General features: G+C 48.0%; 2 protein-coding genes across 8 annotated transcripts in view; both read right to left on the minus strand.

Moving 5' to 3' along the window:
- The window catches only part of AGBL4 (AGBL carboxypeptidase 4), a 1100555-nt gene that overhangs the window by 221449 nt on the left and 866902 nt on the right, over positions 1-12204 (minus strand). The gene's annotated exons all lie outside the window — the stretch shown is intronic.
- Positions 1-12204, minus strand: part of BEND5 (BEN domain containing 5) — a 100253-nt gene that overhangs the window by 29390 nt on the left and 58659 nt on the right. For 2 of the 6 annotated variants that reach the window (XR_004423849.1, XM_033114113.1), the window contains one exon: positions 1493-1877. Coding sequence is in view for 5 of the 6 variants with exons in the window: in XM_033114113.1 (XP_032970004.1) it covers positions 1493-1877 (385 nt within the window). In the remaining variant the exon portion in view is untranslated. Of the gene's footprint in view, positions 1-1492; positions 1961-3967; positions 4102-6382; positions 6515-12204 lie in introns of those variants that run through there. The other 4 variants (XM_033114115.1, XM_033114116.1, XM_033114114.1 and 1 more) reach the window with 4 other exon arrangements.

A 12204-nucleotide genomic window follows, 5' to 3' on the forward strand; every position in this document is an offset into this window, starting at 1 on the left:
TCACTGTGCACTTCTATAGGCGATGATTGGGAGGACGGCCAGGGTCAAGGCAGCGTCGGGAGTGAGGCAATTCCCCGCCTAGGAATCAGACGTGCTCTGAGACGAGCTCTGCCTCTTCCTCTCCCAGTGACTCTGGGTTAAGTCCCAACCTCTGCTTCCTTCTCTGTGACAAAAGCATGAAAAGGCCTCTCGGCTGACTCCCTGGGCCATCCTGAAGATCTACTGATATTCTGCCTTGGGGACAGAGTTTAAGAACTAAAGGGCACCTATAAATACAAGTAAGGTAGCGTAAGAGCACATTTACCTAAACTTTAAAGAGGAATGAGGCTTTACATCTACATCTGTGATCCAGATAATGGAAACCTTCCTTCTTGAATATAAGATGGTATTTGACTTCAACGTTGGGGACAGAACTTGTGTTTCTAGACTAGATGACTCCCTTTTTCACGCAACGGTCACTGACACGGGGTTATTCACGACTGTCTTCAGGGATGCAGAGCATTTCCTCAATGCTGACTGGCCTCTTTTATGATCCTGGACTCTGGTGTCCTGAAAGAGTGTTTCTGTCTTTCCTCTCTGGTAAGCAGTCATCTCTCTCGGCTGTCAAGCCTGACGACTTTCAGATTTCCCCTTATTCCTGCTTCTAAACCACATTAGATGAGAAAACCTAAAGACCTGCTTTGTTAAAATCAGGTTTAATATAAGAGCCTATTGAGTTCTGAAGATGTATCAAACTCCTTTGGTATAAAAATCAAAGGCATTTCATATATCTTTATAGTAATCTCCCTAAGGTCATGTGCCTCTTTGCTCAAAAGCTTTTTAACGTTTCTCATTCCTACCAAACGAGTCCAGACACCCCAGGCTGGTACCGTTTTCAAAGCCTTCAGTGATCTGTCCTCAAACCACATGTGCAGTATCCCTTCCCCTCACGCTCCAGGTGTTCTCCCAGGCCCTATGACTGCTGCCCCTGGCCGCCTCTTGTGCCTGGAAACCCCACCTACCCGTCAAAGCCCGTTGCGAGGCCCTCTCCTTCCTGCAGGCCTCCTCAGTTACACATAACCTCCGCCTGTCCCTTGAACCCCCATCATTTTATCTGCAGCCCTCCCGCAGCATCTATCACTGTCTGCCTGAAAAGGTGGCAGGAGCTTTGAGGATCACATCGAGTTCCCTTTACTACCCTAAAACCTCCTTGGAGAGGTTTCCTATAACCCCCGGCACTGCCTCTTGCTGAATGAGTGCATGAGTGGTGGCAGACACTCCGTTCTCAGAGCCACACGTCTTGGGGCTCCACTGTGTTCTAGACAGCGGAGGCTGCGGCATTCCTAGGCTGTCAGGCTCCCTGTGGCAGGGGAGTGGCTCTCCCGTGGGTCACGGCTGAGCTGGGCCTCGGGGGCACGTGGCCTGCCTCTCCCCCGTGCCCTCCCAGAAGAGGAGCTGCACAAAGCGGCCCCCCTGCCCGTATGCTGCGGCAGGTGTCCTGAGGGGCACTCACCACTGCCAAGCCTCAGGAGCAGCACGTCCTGGAGCCTCCGGTTGAGGTCCCGGAGCTCCTTCATTTCGGACACGAGTGCCCCGTACTCCTTGAGCTTCTTGGCCTGCTGGACCAGCTGCCTCCGAGTCCGCTCCAGCTCCTGCTGGAGGTGACGCATCTCCTCCTGCTGCTGCTGGTAGTTACGCAGCAGCTCCTCGTACAGAGCCCGGGGCACGACGGCCTCCTCCAGACTGTCCATGTCCTCCGTGCCTGGCGAGGCCTCCACGAAGACCTCCTCCGGACACGTGCCGTGGCCCAGGCTCAGGCCGTTCTGCTTCTCCAGCCGGGCCACCACGGCCTCGATGCTCTTGTGCGCCACGTCGCCTGGCTTCCGCCCCTCGGGTCTCTGTGTAGGACAACGAGAATCAGTTCAGGCAAGGGCAGCTGGGGCTTTTCTTGGACTGCAGCTCAATATTTCCCCAGACAATCCTAGAATCACAGAACCACAGAACATCAGTGCTTGGAGACACCTGTGCAAACACGTACTCAAAGCCCTGCATTTTACCAACGGGGAAACAAGAGGCACGGAGGGAGGAAGGGTCTTGCCCAAAGCCAGAAGGTCAGGGGGTGGCAGAACCAGGCCAGCAGTGTTTCCATTCCGTCACTCTGCCTCTTGGGTGACTATTATACCATGACCCCCCGCCCCAACACCCCAGCCCCCCGCCCCACCCACAGGGCCTCGGCAGTGACTTGCCCACAGGGGGTGTTCAGTATATATTCATGGAGAATCAGTGAGAAATCAGGCCAGGGCATCCCAGGGGAGTCACTACTCAAATCATTTCAACAACAAAAACATAAAAGTGGGAAGAAAAAAAAAAGGCATTCCACCAAGTAACCTTTCCCTCAAGAATGCTTTAGTTGGGAAGGGTGCTAAGAACTTGAATCTACTCTAATCTAGGGCAGACACCCCGTCTTACTTGCTCAGTTTCTCCAGAACTGGCACTTGGCAGGGGCTTGATAAACGTTTATTTAACTGAAGAGTTCAAAGAATGCTAGCATTGGAGGGTTCTTCAGTTTAACTCCCTCATTTTGCAGGTGAGAAGATTGAGGCTCAGAGAGGGGACGGCCTGGGGCTCAGGGCCACATGGTGACCTAGAGCCAGAGACAGAGCCAGAACCTGGAGCCGAGGTCCAGCACGAGGCTCCTTTCCCCGTATCTGCCATCCTCTCTTTGGACACTGGCTAAGTTGGAGCTCAGCAAGACAGTAGGAACAGAGAGGACAGTTCATTGAGAAGAGAATTATCCAGGACTGTCCATGGGTTTCAGCTGCTGGAGGAAATTCCAGCTCAAGTGGACCAAGCTTCCATTGAGGGGAGTGAGAGTTACAGGACCAGTGGGATTCTTCCCCAGGGCAGGAGGGCCAGGCGCTCTCCTGAATGGGGGCCCTTGTGGGAGGCACAGACAGCTGCGGACACAAGATTCCAGACAACTTAGCTAGGCCGGGTCAAGCCTGCCTTAAGTTCTTGCTAAGTGTCTGAAAATTTAAAGAAGAATAACAACAACGACAACCACCACAACAAACATGCCTGAGATGTTATCCTGGCATTTTCCCGTGGGGATAAGGTACTGCTCGCCTAGATGAACTTATTAGCTAAAACTGTACGACCACATTAGATATCTGTCTGCATCATGACACTGTGAGACCACCAAGTGGTGAGACCACCAAGGGAAGTGACCACATTGGCTAATTTCCATGACCCCAGGGACTGGCACAGGGCCAGGCCCATGGCAAGGGTACAATGACTGAACCTAGGTGCATCTTTTAGATTATACCTTGGGAATGTCCTTGACCATGTGTCCAAAATCAGACCATGGTCAATGCAGAAGGCATCACCTTCTTTCTCCTTCCTCTGGGGTACCCATTGTACAGAAAAAAAAAACAAAAAACACTTGACTTGTTGAAAAGATTTTTAGCAGGTTTACAACTGAAGGCTGGACAAGACCAAGTGTGACGCACGCTAAAGGAAATGCAGCCTCATGCAAAATCTTTCTTCCAACCCATAAACCTGCTTCTGTGAGCCTGGCTAACCCCGTTTCCTAACCAGTCCACCCTTAGTTGTTTGGGGGCAATCTCACAGCGACGGGCTCGAACTGCTGCCCAAAAACAGCTTCCTTCCTGCTCCCAGAGCTCAGCAGAGACCTCTCCAGAGCTGTGGGCCACAGAGAAATGCACCACCCCCACCCTCAGCAGTGACGACACTACATAGATGGTGCAAGCAGGACAGTGCTTGGTGGCACAGCATGACAGGGCTCCCTGGAAGGGTGGCAAACACGTTAGCCGTTCCAAATATCTCCCAAACTGAAAAAGTCATGGCCCCATGACGCCAGGGGACATTTATATGGTGAGAGGAGGCCAGACTAGAATTCTTTAGCATCAGAAATCTGAAAATGCCCCCACATATTTCCAAAAAAAAAAAAAAAGAAAGATTTTGTTACCTTGATGTGTCTAAGCTGTAAATCTTCTTCCCCATAATCTTTAACCTCCCCATCTTCTTCTACGTGATTGAGAGAAAGTTTGGGGATTTTTATTTTCTTCTGCATCACACTGTTTTCAAGGTCAGATTTGTCTTCTAAAATGTATATCAAGAGAACAAGGTTCATTATGAGTCAAAATGCTAAAAAAATGCCCATAACCTCAAATGCTAGAGAATGATTGAGGCCAGACCAGTTAAAAAGGAAAAGCAAACAAACCCAAGGCCTGTTTCCTCCTGTACACAGGGATCCTCAAAGCAGCCATGCAGATCAGACTCTAGGATCAAGAGTATTTGCTAAAAGAACTGCCATTCAAAGTGTTGAAACAGTGGTCAAAGAATTTGTTTAGGGGTTTCTCTAAGTACCTCTTAAAGGGTAGCCTTTACGGAATTCTAGAAACTGTGAACTGGAATGGGCCTTAGATTGCTATCTGGTCTACACTTAACTAGCACGTGGATCCCTCAACAACCGAGACCTTTCTAAGCCAAGGGACTGCCCAGAAAAAGCCGGTGGGTTTCTGTCAGCTCAGGTACCAACAGGTATGAAAGGACGATAGTTTTTATGTAGGTAAAGCCTGAGCTGGAAGGACAGAGACGTCCCCACAGCCCAGGTACAGGACAGGCTGAGGTGTAACAGGTACAGGAGGAGTAACAAGGAACACATACTGCCTTTTTACTGGTATCAGATCAGAGAAAGGCAGAGTTTCGGGGTTGTCAGCGACCGACTGGTCCCACGCTCTCATTTGATAGATGAGGAAACTCAAACCCAGAGGACGGAAGGGGCTTGCCCAAGGTGTGAGTCTGAGGAGGAGCCAGGAGTGGGAAACGGACTCTGGTGTCCTGCCCCGCACACTAAAGGGTGCTACAAACTGTCAAGTGCTAGACAACTACAAAGGGGCATTTTTTCCTTACCACTTCCCCTTTCTTAGAGCTCACCTTCAGATAATCTAAAAGATGATTTTTTTTTATCCTGCCCAGATTTCAAACTTCATTTCCAAGGTCTGTCTCTCACAGTGGCTGTCAAAATTAAAAATTCAAACTGTGGAGAGTTCCACAGGTAGTATTTGACCCTGCTCTGCAGATGGGCCCTTGCGGTAAACACATGAGGGTCGTGTTTTCTGGGGTTGAACTGATACTCTGGGAATTTCTGATTCTCATACATCTCAAAGGTTCCGACTGCTGTTTCCTAAATGCAGCTCCTAGCATGCTGCCCATTGTTGGATGCGGTACGTGGCGAGGTGGCTGGTTAAACCCAGTCTCTTGAGGGTCTTTATGTGTGAGTGTGAGTGTACACGCATATGTGACTGTGTTAAACATGCTCTGACACTCCCCCCAGACCAGGGTGCTCTCTGACAACGTGTTAGTAAAGCTGAGAAGGACGCTTGTAAGCACGTAACTATTCTAGAATGTAGTCAAATGCCAGATTTTCCCAAATGGCCTTAGGAATGAACCCCAGCTGGTCAGAGCTGGGACTCCGGTTCAGAGACCTCAGCGTGAACCTCAGCTCTCCTGTGACAACGTGAGGAGGGAGGAGCAAACCTTAGCCTCACTGGGCTCAGGTGTCTGCTCTGCAGGGAGCTGTGCGCGGACAGCAGTAATTCACACAACTCACTGCGCAGTGCCTGGTACACACTAGGCACTCAATGAAAGGGACATCAAAATTAGTATTATCAACATGCTAGGAGGCATTTTATTTACCTCCCTATAAGGTGAATAGCACTGTAATTTAAAATACAAAGGAATGACTGAAGAAAGGTATAGGTGTAGGGGAACTGCCCAGGAAAAAAAGAGGTGGTCTTTGGTAATAACATCCTCCTGAGCAGAGATGAAAACAGCCTTTCCCACTACCTGGACAGTCAGGTTCTATTTTCATAAACAAGGCCTGCTCTTGTTCTCTTTGTGTCTATAAAATACATCCAGTGTGTTAGGCATGAACAACAGGAGGGGTGTGGTCTTTCTAAAAGAGTAACAGCTTCCTTCCAACAAATCATTTTTGACTCTTTCTAAGCCGAGAAGCTGCTAAAATGTAATACACAAAGTGCTCCAAATAAAGTTATCCTGAAAGGGGATGGATGGGTGTTTTCACATGTGTGTCGGGGGGAGAGAAACAGAGAGAGATATAGGAGGTGAGATGGTATTAGGACTTCTGAATGTGTGAACGTGTTGGGGCAAAGCTCCTGGGCTAGTCCTCAGTTTGACAACTTCAAGGGCAAATTTTGAGATACAGCCACCGAACTGGAAATGACAAGCTGTGCTCTGCCACCCGAGCTGAAACTCTGTAGCTCAGAATCATGTTGATGTGGAGAGAAGCAATCATTCAGATCCGCAAAACTAGGTAATATCTGAACTGAGAATGATCCTTAGATCATCCCATTCAAACCTTTCCAAACGCAGATGAGGAAACTGAGGTTCCAAATGGTGACGTCTATGCATCCATCCCCGTCAGGCCCAGGGACACAGGAGGAGCAGGACAGGCAGGGTTCCCATCCTGGGGAGGTCAGCGTTGTGCCAGGTCACAAAAGCTGGGTCAGAACCTGAACAGGATAAGAACTCAGACCGCATGACCAGGTCCACAGCTCTTCCTCCTATGTCTCGGCTTAACATTTACTGAGAATTCACACTTGAAGAATCTAGCCTGTGCCCTGGGAACACAGAGAACGAGCACCCAGTTGGGTGACGCAAGATAAAAACCCATGAAAAAGATAACCAAAGACCTCCTATACTAGAATGAGGGGGCTCTCGGGGCACCCATGGCAGGCTTTGAGAGGAGGCAGCTTTAGAGCCAAACTCCTGACCGGCTGGGTGATCCTGGGTAAGTTATATTACTTCTCCGAGCCTGTTTCCTCTTCTATGACTTGAAGTGAGTAATTCCTGCTCACAGTGCCAGAATGTTGTGAAGACGATAAATTCTGAATGTTAAGAACTTGAGCAGAGTGAATGGCACTTGGACCGTCTGTGCTCATAAAAGAATAGCCATTTAAGGACAGGGAGAATCTGGACCACACAAGAGGGGTAAAGAATGGAAGCCAAAAAAGGAGGGTTGGGAAGACATTTAGACTGGCGCAGTTACAAGAGATCACTCAGTTATAGGCAGGAGAGAGAGGTGAGGAAGGAAGTTGAGGTGGTTGGAGATTAGAGAATTAAATGACCTTGAACATCAGGGGAAGAAGAGCTGAGGTTCAGCCTGTAGATGCGGAAAAACTAGGAGTCAGGCAACCTGGATTTCAAGTTCAGTTCTAGGTCTTGGTTGGGGTGAGAAGTCAGGCAAGCTGCTGTGTCGGGGACTACCAGTTCCCTTTCTCTGTAGAAGTGGAGCTATAACATATTCCTCAAGTGGGATCAAATCAGCTGAGTAAATGTGCCTTGAAAACAGAGATCCTGTGCAGAAAAAAACATGGTGAGTGACAAAGCTCAGAAGAGCCAGCTGCGGGCTCAGGGTCTGTTATAGGCTTGCTCCTTCAGGGGGAGACCTGCTCAGCCATCTGGTTTGGGAAGGGTGGCACTCAGGAGGCCCCACTCCCACCAGCCACCCCAAGGCTCCTTGCTCTTCCATCTAACTGGAGTGCCTCCGTCCTTCCTTGTCTGCTCCACTCATCTCCTCCTTCCTCCTCAAAGGTCCCATCACAGCAGGTCCTTGAATAACATCCTTTCATTCAACGTTGTTTCGTTATAATGTTGATGAGACACCAAGAGGAACTGTGTCTAGTTCTGGATTAAATAGTGAAGATGGTTGCAGAACACTGAAAATACTAAGAACCACTCTATTGCACATCCTTTAAAATGGTGAATTTTATGTTTTATGAATTATACTTCATTTAAAAAATAGGCTACAACTGGTGGAATGTCTACTCCTATCAGGTGCCACCATAAGCCTTTTTCCATACGTTACTACATCTCACATCAACCCTGCAACAAAATATTACGAGCCCGAGTTTTTCTCCACACAAGAAGAAATGAGACTCAAAGAGGACCTCTGGGCCTCCCAAATGGGAAAGTGCAGAGCCAGGATTTGACCTAGGTCTCTGCCTACCAGGTCCCGGCTCTGTTCCCTCTAAACACATGCTTGGAACACGGCAGAGCCAGAGCAAATGCTGCGAGCATGAAAGAAGGATGTATATAAGGCATCCCAAGTCCCCAGCCTGAACTTCACAGCAGAAGACCACCTGATTCCTGCTCTCCAACCAGACGCCTCTGTCGTCAGGAAGTCCCCAGAAAGCAGTAACAATCCCCAGGCACAACAGAAACAGACCGTAGCCAGTTCTCAGGGCTTGAATGGGTTCTCTGAAAAGGTAGGCTGAATGGTACAGGAAGGACGGAAATGACAGGAGAAAGTTCCAGAAAGGACGATAAACAGAGTACCTCAGATCACATGCCTCCTGACCCGGATGCTGGCTGCCTTGATGCTTGGCCACGGGGGTGCTGAGGCTCCTCTGAGAGCTAAACACCTCCTGGCCCATCCTAATGCTCAGCAGTGTCCTCCGTGACCCATGCTTCCTGGATGAGGGCGCAGGAAGACTTGGGGGCCTCCACTCACCCTTTCCTGCGGCAGTGCACACTGACTGAGTCCCTGCTCTGGACTGAGCACTACGCTAAGTGGTCCCTGTCTTTTGGACCCCGACAACTCGTATATACCAAGAACCCCAGCCAGAACGCAAGGTTTGACTTCCTGGGGGACGCTGGCTCACATGGGGCAAACCTCGGGCCCGCAGGCCTTCCTCACGCTAACCTGAGCTGAAGGTGATGCCTCACATCCATATCTAGCCCAGTGTCATCATAGAAAGTGGAGGAAATGACTGGGAGAGGGAGCTCCAGGATCTAACAAAGGTAGCCGCTTCTTTGGAATCAGGTGGTCCTGCTTTGTTTGGCTCTGCTACATACTGACTGTGGGAACACGGGCAAGCTACTTAACCTGTCTGAGCCTCAGTCTCATCACCTGTAAAGTGGGGGTAAGCAACTGTTTTCCATAAGACAGTGTATGTGAAGCACCAACCACAGCGCCCTTCTCATCAGAGGTGTTTGGTAAACAGCGGCTGCTAGGCTGCCCTGTGGGATGTGTTTGGCTCTTATCCCATGCAGAGAACCACGGAGGGTCTCCGACACTCACTGAGATATGACGAAAGAGATGTTTTAGGAAGATTAACGTGGTAGTGGCAAGAAGATGGAAGGGGTGTGAGGAGGAGACTCAACATAGGGTGACAAGAAGCTATGACTCCTGACTGGCCACACTGATGAGGGTGGACAGTGGTGTGGAACATGTAAGCCAGCAAGTAACTTCACGGAGCATTTTCATGTGGCTTTGGAGTAGGCTCCTAGCTTTGACTTCCAGCAAACCGCAGAAAACACTAGTAGTTGACTCAGAAGGATGAGGGAAACTCTCTGGTCAACCTGCCTTTGCAATTGCTCCAAGCGTAAGGCCAAAATAAGCAGTTTTAGTGTAAACAAATAGATATCTAGCCTCTGAAGAGACAATCTTCACTGGTTCTGATTCTCTAATTCTTTTGTTTCCAGAGCAAAGAAAACCATCCAGGATTGGGGCATCAACTATCTCCTCTTCCTTTCCAGCTACTATGAAGTCAGCTCACGGCATTCATCCACTCAACAAATACTGAGTAAGCACCTACTATGTGCCAGGCCCTGTGTCAAATTCTTCATTAATATCACTATATTAATTCCCATAATGATTCTACTGAAGTAGAAATTGAGGCTCAAAGAAGTGAGGTGGCTTGTCTAAGACATAAAGCCATTAACTAGTAGAGCCAGAATTTCAAATCACATCTGTGTGACACTCGGGTCCTGTTCCTGTCATCTAATTATCCTACAGGAACAAGACAAAAATTACCAAGTTGCTATAACTTCCTCAACTGAAGTAAAAGGCACATATATAACTGTGAGTGTATCGATGTAACTTCTGAAGTGCCCACCTTTCTTTCTTTCTTTTTTTTTTTTAATTAAAGTTTATTGGGGTGACAATTGTTAGTAAAGTTACATAGATTTCAGGTGTACGATTCTGTAATACATCTTCTATATCTCACATTGTGGGTTCACCACGTAGTCAGTTCTCCTTCCATCACCATATATTTGATCCCCTTTACCCTCATCTACCACCCCCCTAACCCACTTACCCTCTGGTAACCACTAAACTATTGTCTGTGTTTATGAGTTTTTGTTTCTTCATTTGTTTGTCTTGTTCCTTTGTTGTTTTCAGTTTTAATACCACACATCAGTGAAATCATATGGTTCTCGACTCTTTGACTTATTTCGCTCAGCATAATGATCTCAAGATCCATCCATGTTGTTGCAGATGTGCTCGCCTTTCTTCTAAGACCTTGCCTATATTCTAGGAGAATGCTGTGATCAAGTCCTAAATTGAACTAAGCACGATACAAACACGACTGGACGCCAAACTCCTGAACTACAAACTGATCAAGGCTACCAGGCTCTAAATAATCTTCATATAGAGTCCCTATGCAAAGCCATAACATATGGTAAAAGCTGCTCTTCGAAAATATGGAAGAACTTGGTACTTGTTACTAACCCGAGAGGGAGACACATCCCACTAACCTGGGGTGGAGAAATGGAGACCTGGTAATAAGCAAAGTGTTTTAGAAAACAGGCAGTCTGACAAGAAACCAAATGCGAGTCTATCTTCAAAAGGGAAGACAGCCATGAAGAATTTGCAGTATACAGTGGAAATAGAAGAGGCGCTGTCTTGATTCCCATTTTACATATAATCATGCTGGATAATTTAAAGAATCCAACATCAGAAAGATTAATTTGGTGTAGGCTTGTTAGCTAGGATGAAATTCTGAAAGGCTAAACATAAAATGTTTTACAAAGGCTTGGTCTTGTTTTAAAAATATCTATATGCGAGTTTAAAGTTTTTCATCTGTTCAAAAATCCTGTAAAGTCTTATGTTTGCATTAAAAACAGACAAGCCACAGAGAAGACACGCACGTCGCATTCTCTGGCCTATGGTGTTTGTCTTAATAAAATCCAAAACAGACAAAATTCTCAAGTTTCAAGGGCTGTATCCAGCCAAGACAACAAGAAAGAAGCGTGGCCCGCTGTGGTATGGCACAGAGAAAGCAGGAGACATTAGTTCAAGGCCAGGCTCTGTAACTAGCTTGCTGGGTGCCCAGTCGCCTGCTCTCCGTTTTCTGTCCTGCAAAACACAAGGACAGGACTAGAACCTCACCAGGTCGTTCCAGCCACAGGGACCCCCCTCTGTGTAGTGCAGGGTAAGAGCAAGTGATCTAATCCCCCCAGGTGGGCACATATGAGAAGACATGTTCTGCAGAGACCATCCAGAAAGGAGAAGAATGAGAGGCTCCCAGGTTTCAGCAGGCAGCTGTGCTCTCAGTCCCACTGCCTCACTGGCCTTGGCACAGGGCTGGGGCACCGACAAAACTAGGACCCTCATCCTGCTAGCTCATTTGTCTAGCCACCCTCATGTGCTTCACCAGGCTGTTGCCAGCGTGAAGTAGCGCCAGCGTAGGGTCACACCGGGGCAAAACATGGGTGGAGATGATAAGCCGTTTGTGAAAACACACAAAAGTTAAAATTAAAAAAAAAAAAAAATTAAACTTGTCTGGTCCTTCCATGCGCTTGCTTGTTCCTTCAGATCTCTCCTTTCCACAAAGGGTGGCTCCCACAACTAAGCAAGCTGTTCTCTCAGTGACTCTTAGCCACTGCCATCCTTAACAGCTGCCTATATCTAATAAGTACCTACTATGCGCCAGACGCTTATCCATATTACCTTGCTAAATAACATAGCGGGCAAGGTGCTTAGTATCTCCATGTTACAGGTGAGCACCCGAAACTCAGAGATGTGATTTCCCTAAGGTCACACAGCTTATAAGTAGTAACGTCATGATTTCAACCCAGACTGTCTGACTTCAAAGCCTATCTTATTTCAGCTAACACTTCTTCCTATTAAGGAAGGGGCCCAGAGGTCATAAAACCAAATTCTCTTAACAGGGCAGGATTCTAGTCCAGAAAATCCCTGACCTGCCCGCCACCTCCGGCGACAGGGAGGTCATCACCGTGCTGCAGTCCCTTTCCATCGCTCATCTGCTCTCTCTGTTATTACTACATTGTTCCCGCCAATCCCTATGCATTCCATTCTCTGGACCTAACTCTGCTTTCTGGACCCCAAAGAGCAGGTCTGATCCTCCACTGGGGCAAAACTCAGACATTGAAAAC

This window comes from Rhinolophus ferrumequinum, chromosome 9, assembly GCF_004115265.2.
Source record: "Rhinolophus ferrumequinum isolate MPI-CBG mRhiFer1 chromosome 9, mRhiFer1_v1.p, whole genome shotgun sequence".
In the NCBI taxonomy this organism is placed as follows: domain Eukaryota; kingdom Metazoa; phylum Chordata; class Mammalia; order Chiroptera; family Rhinolophidae; genus Rhinolophus; species Rhinolophus ferrumequinum.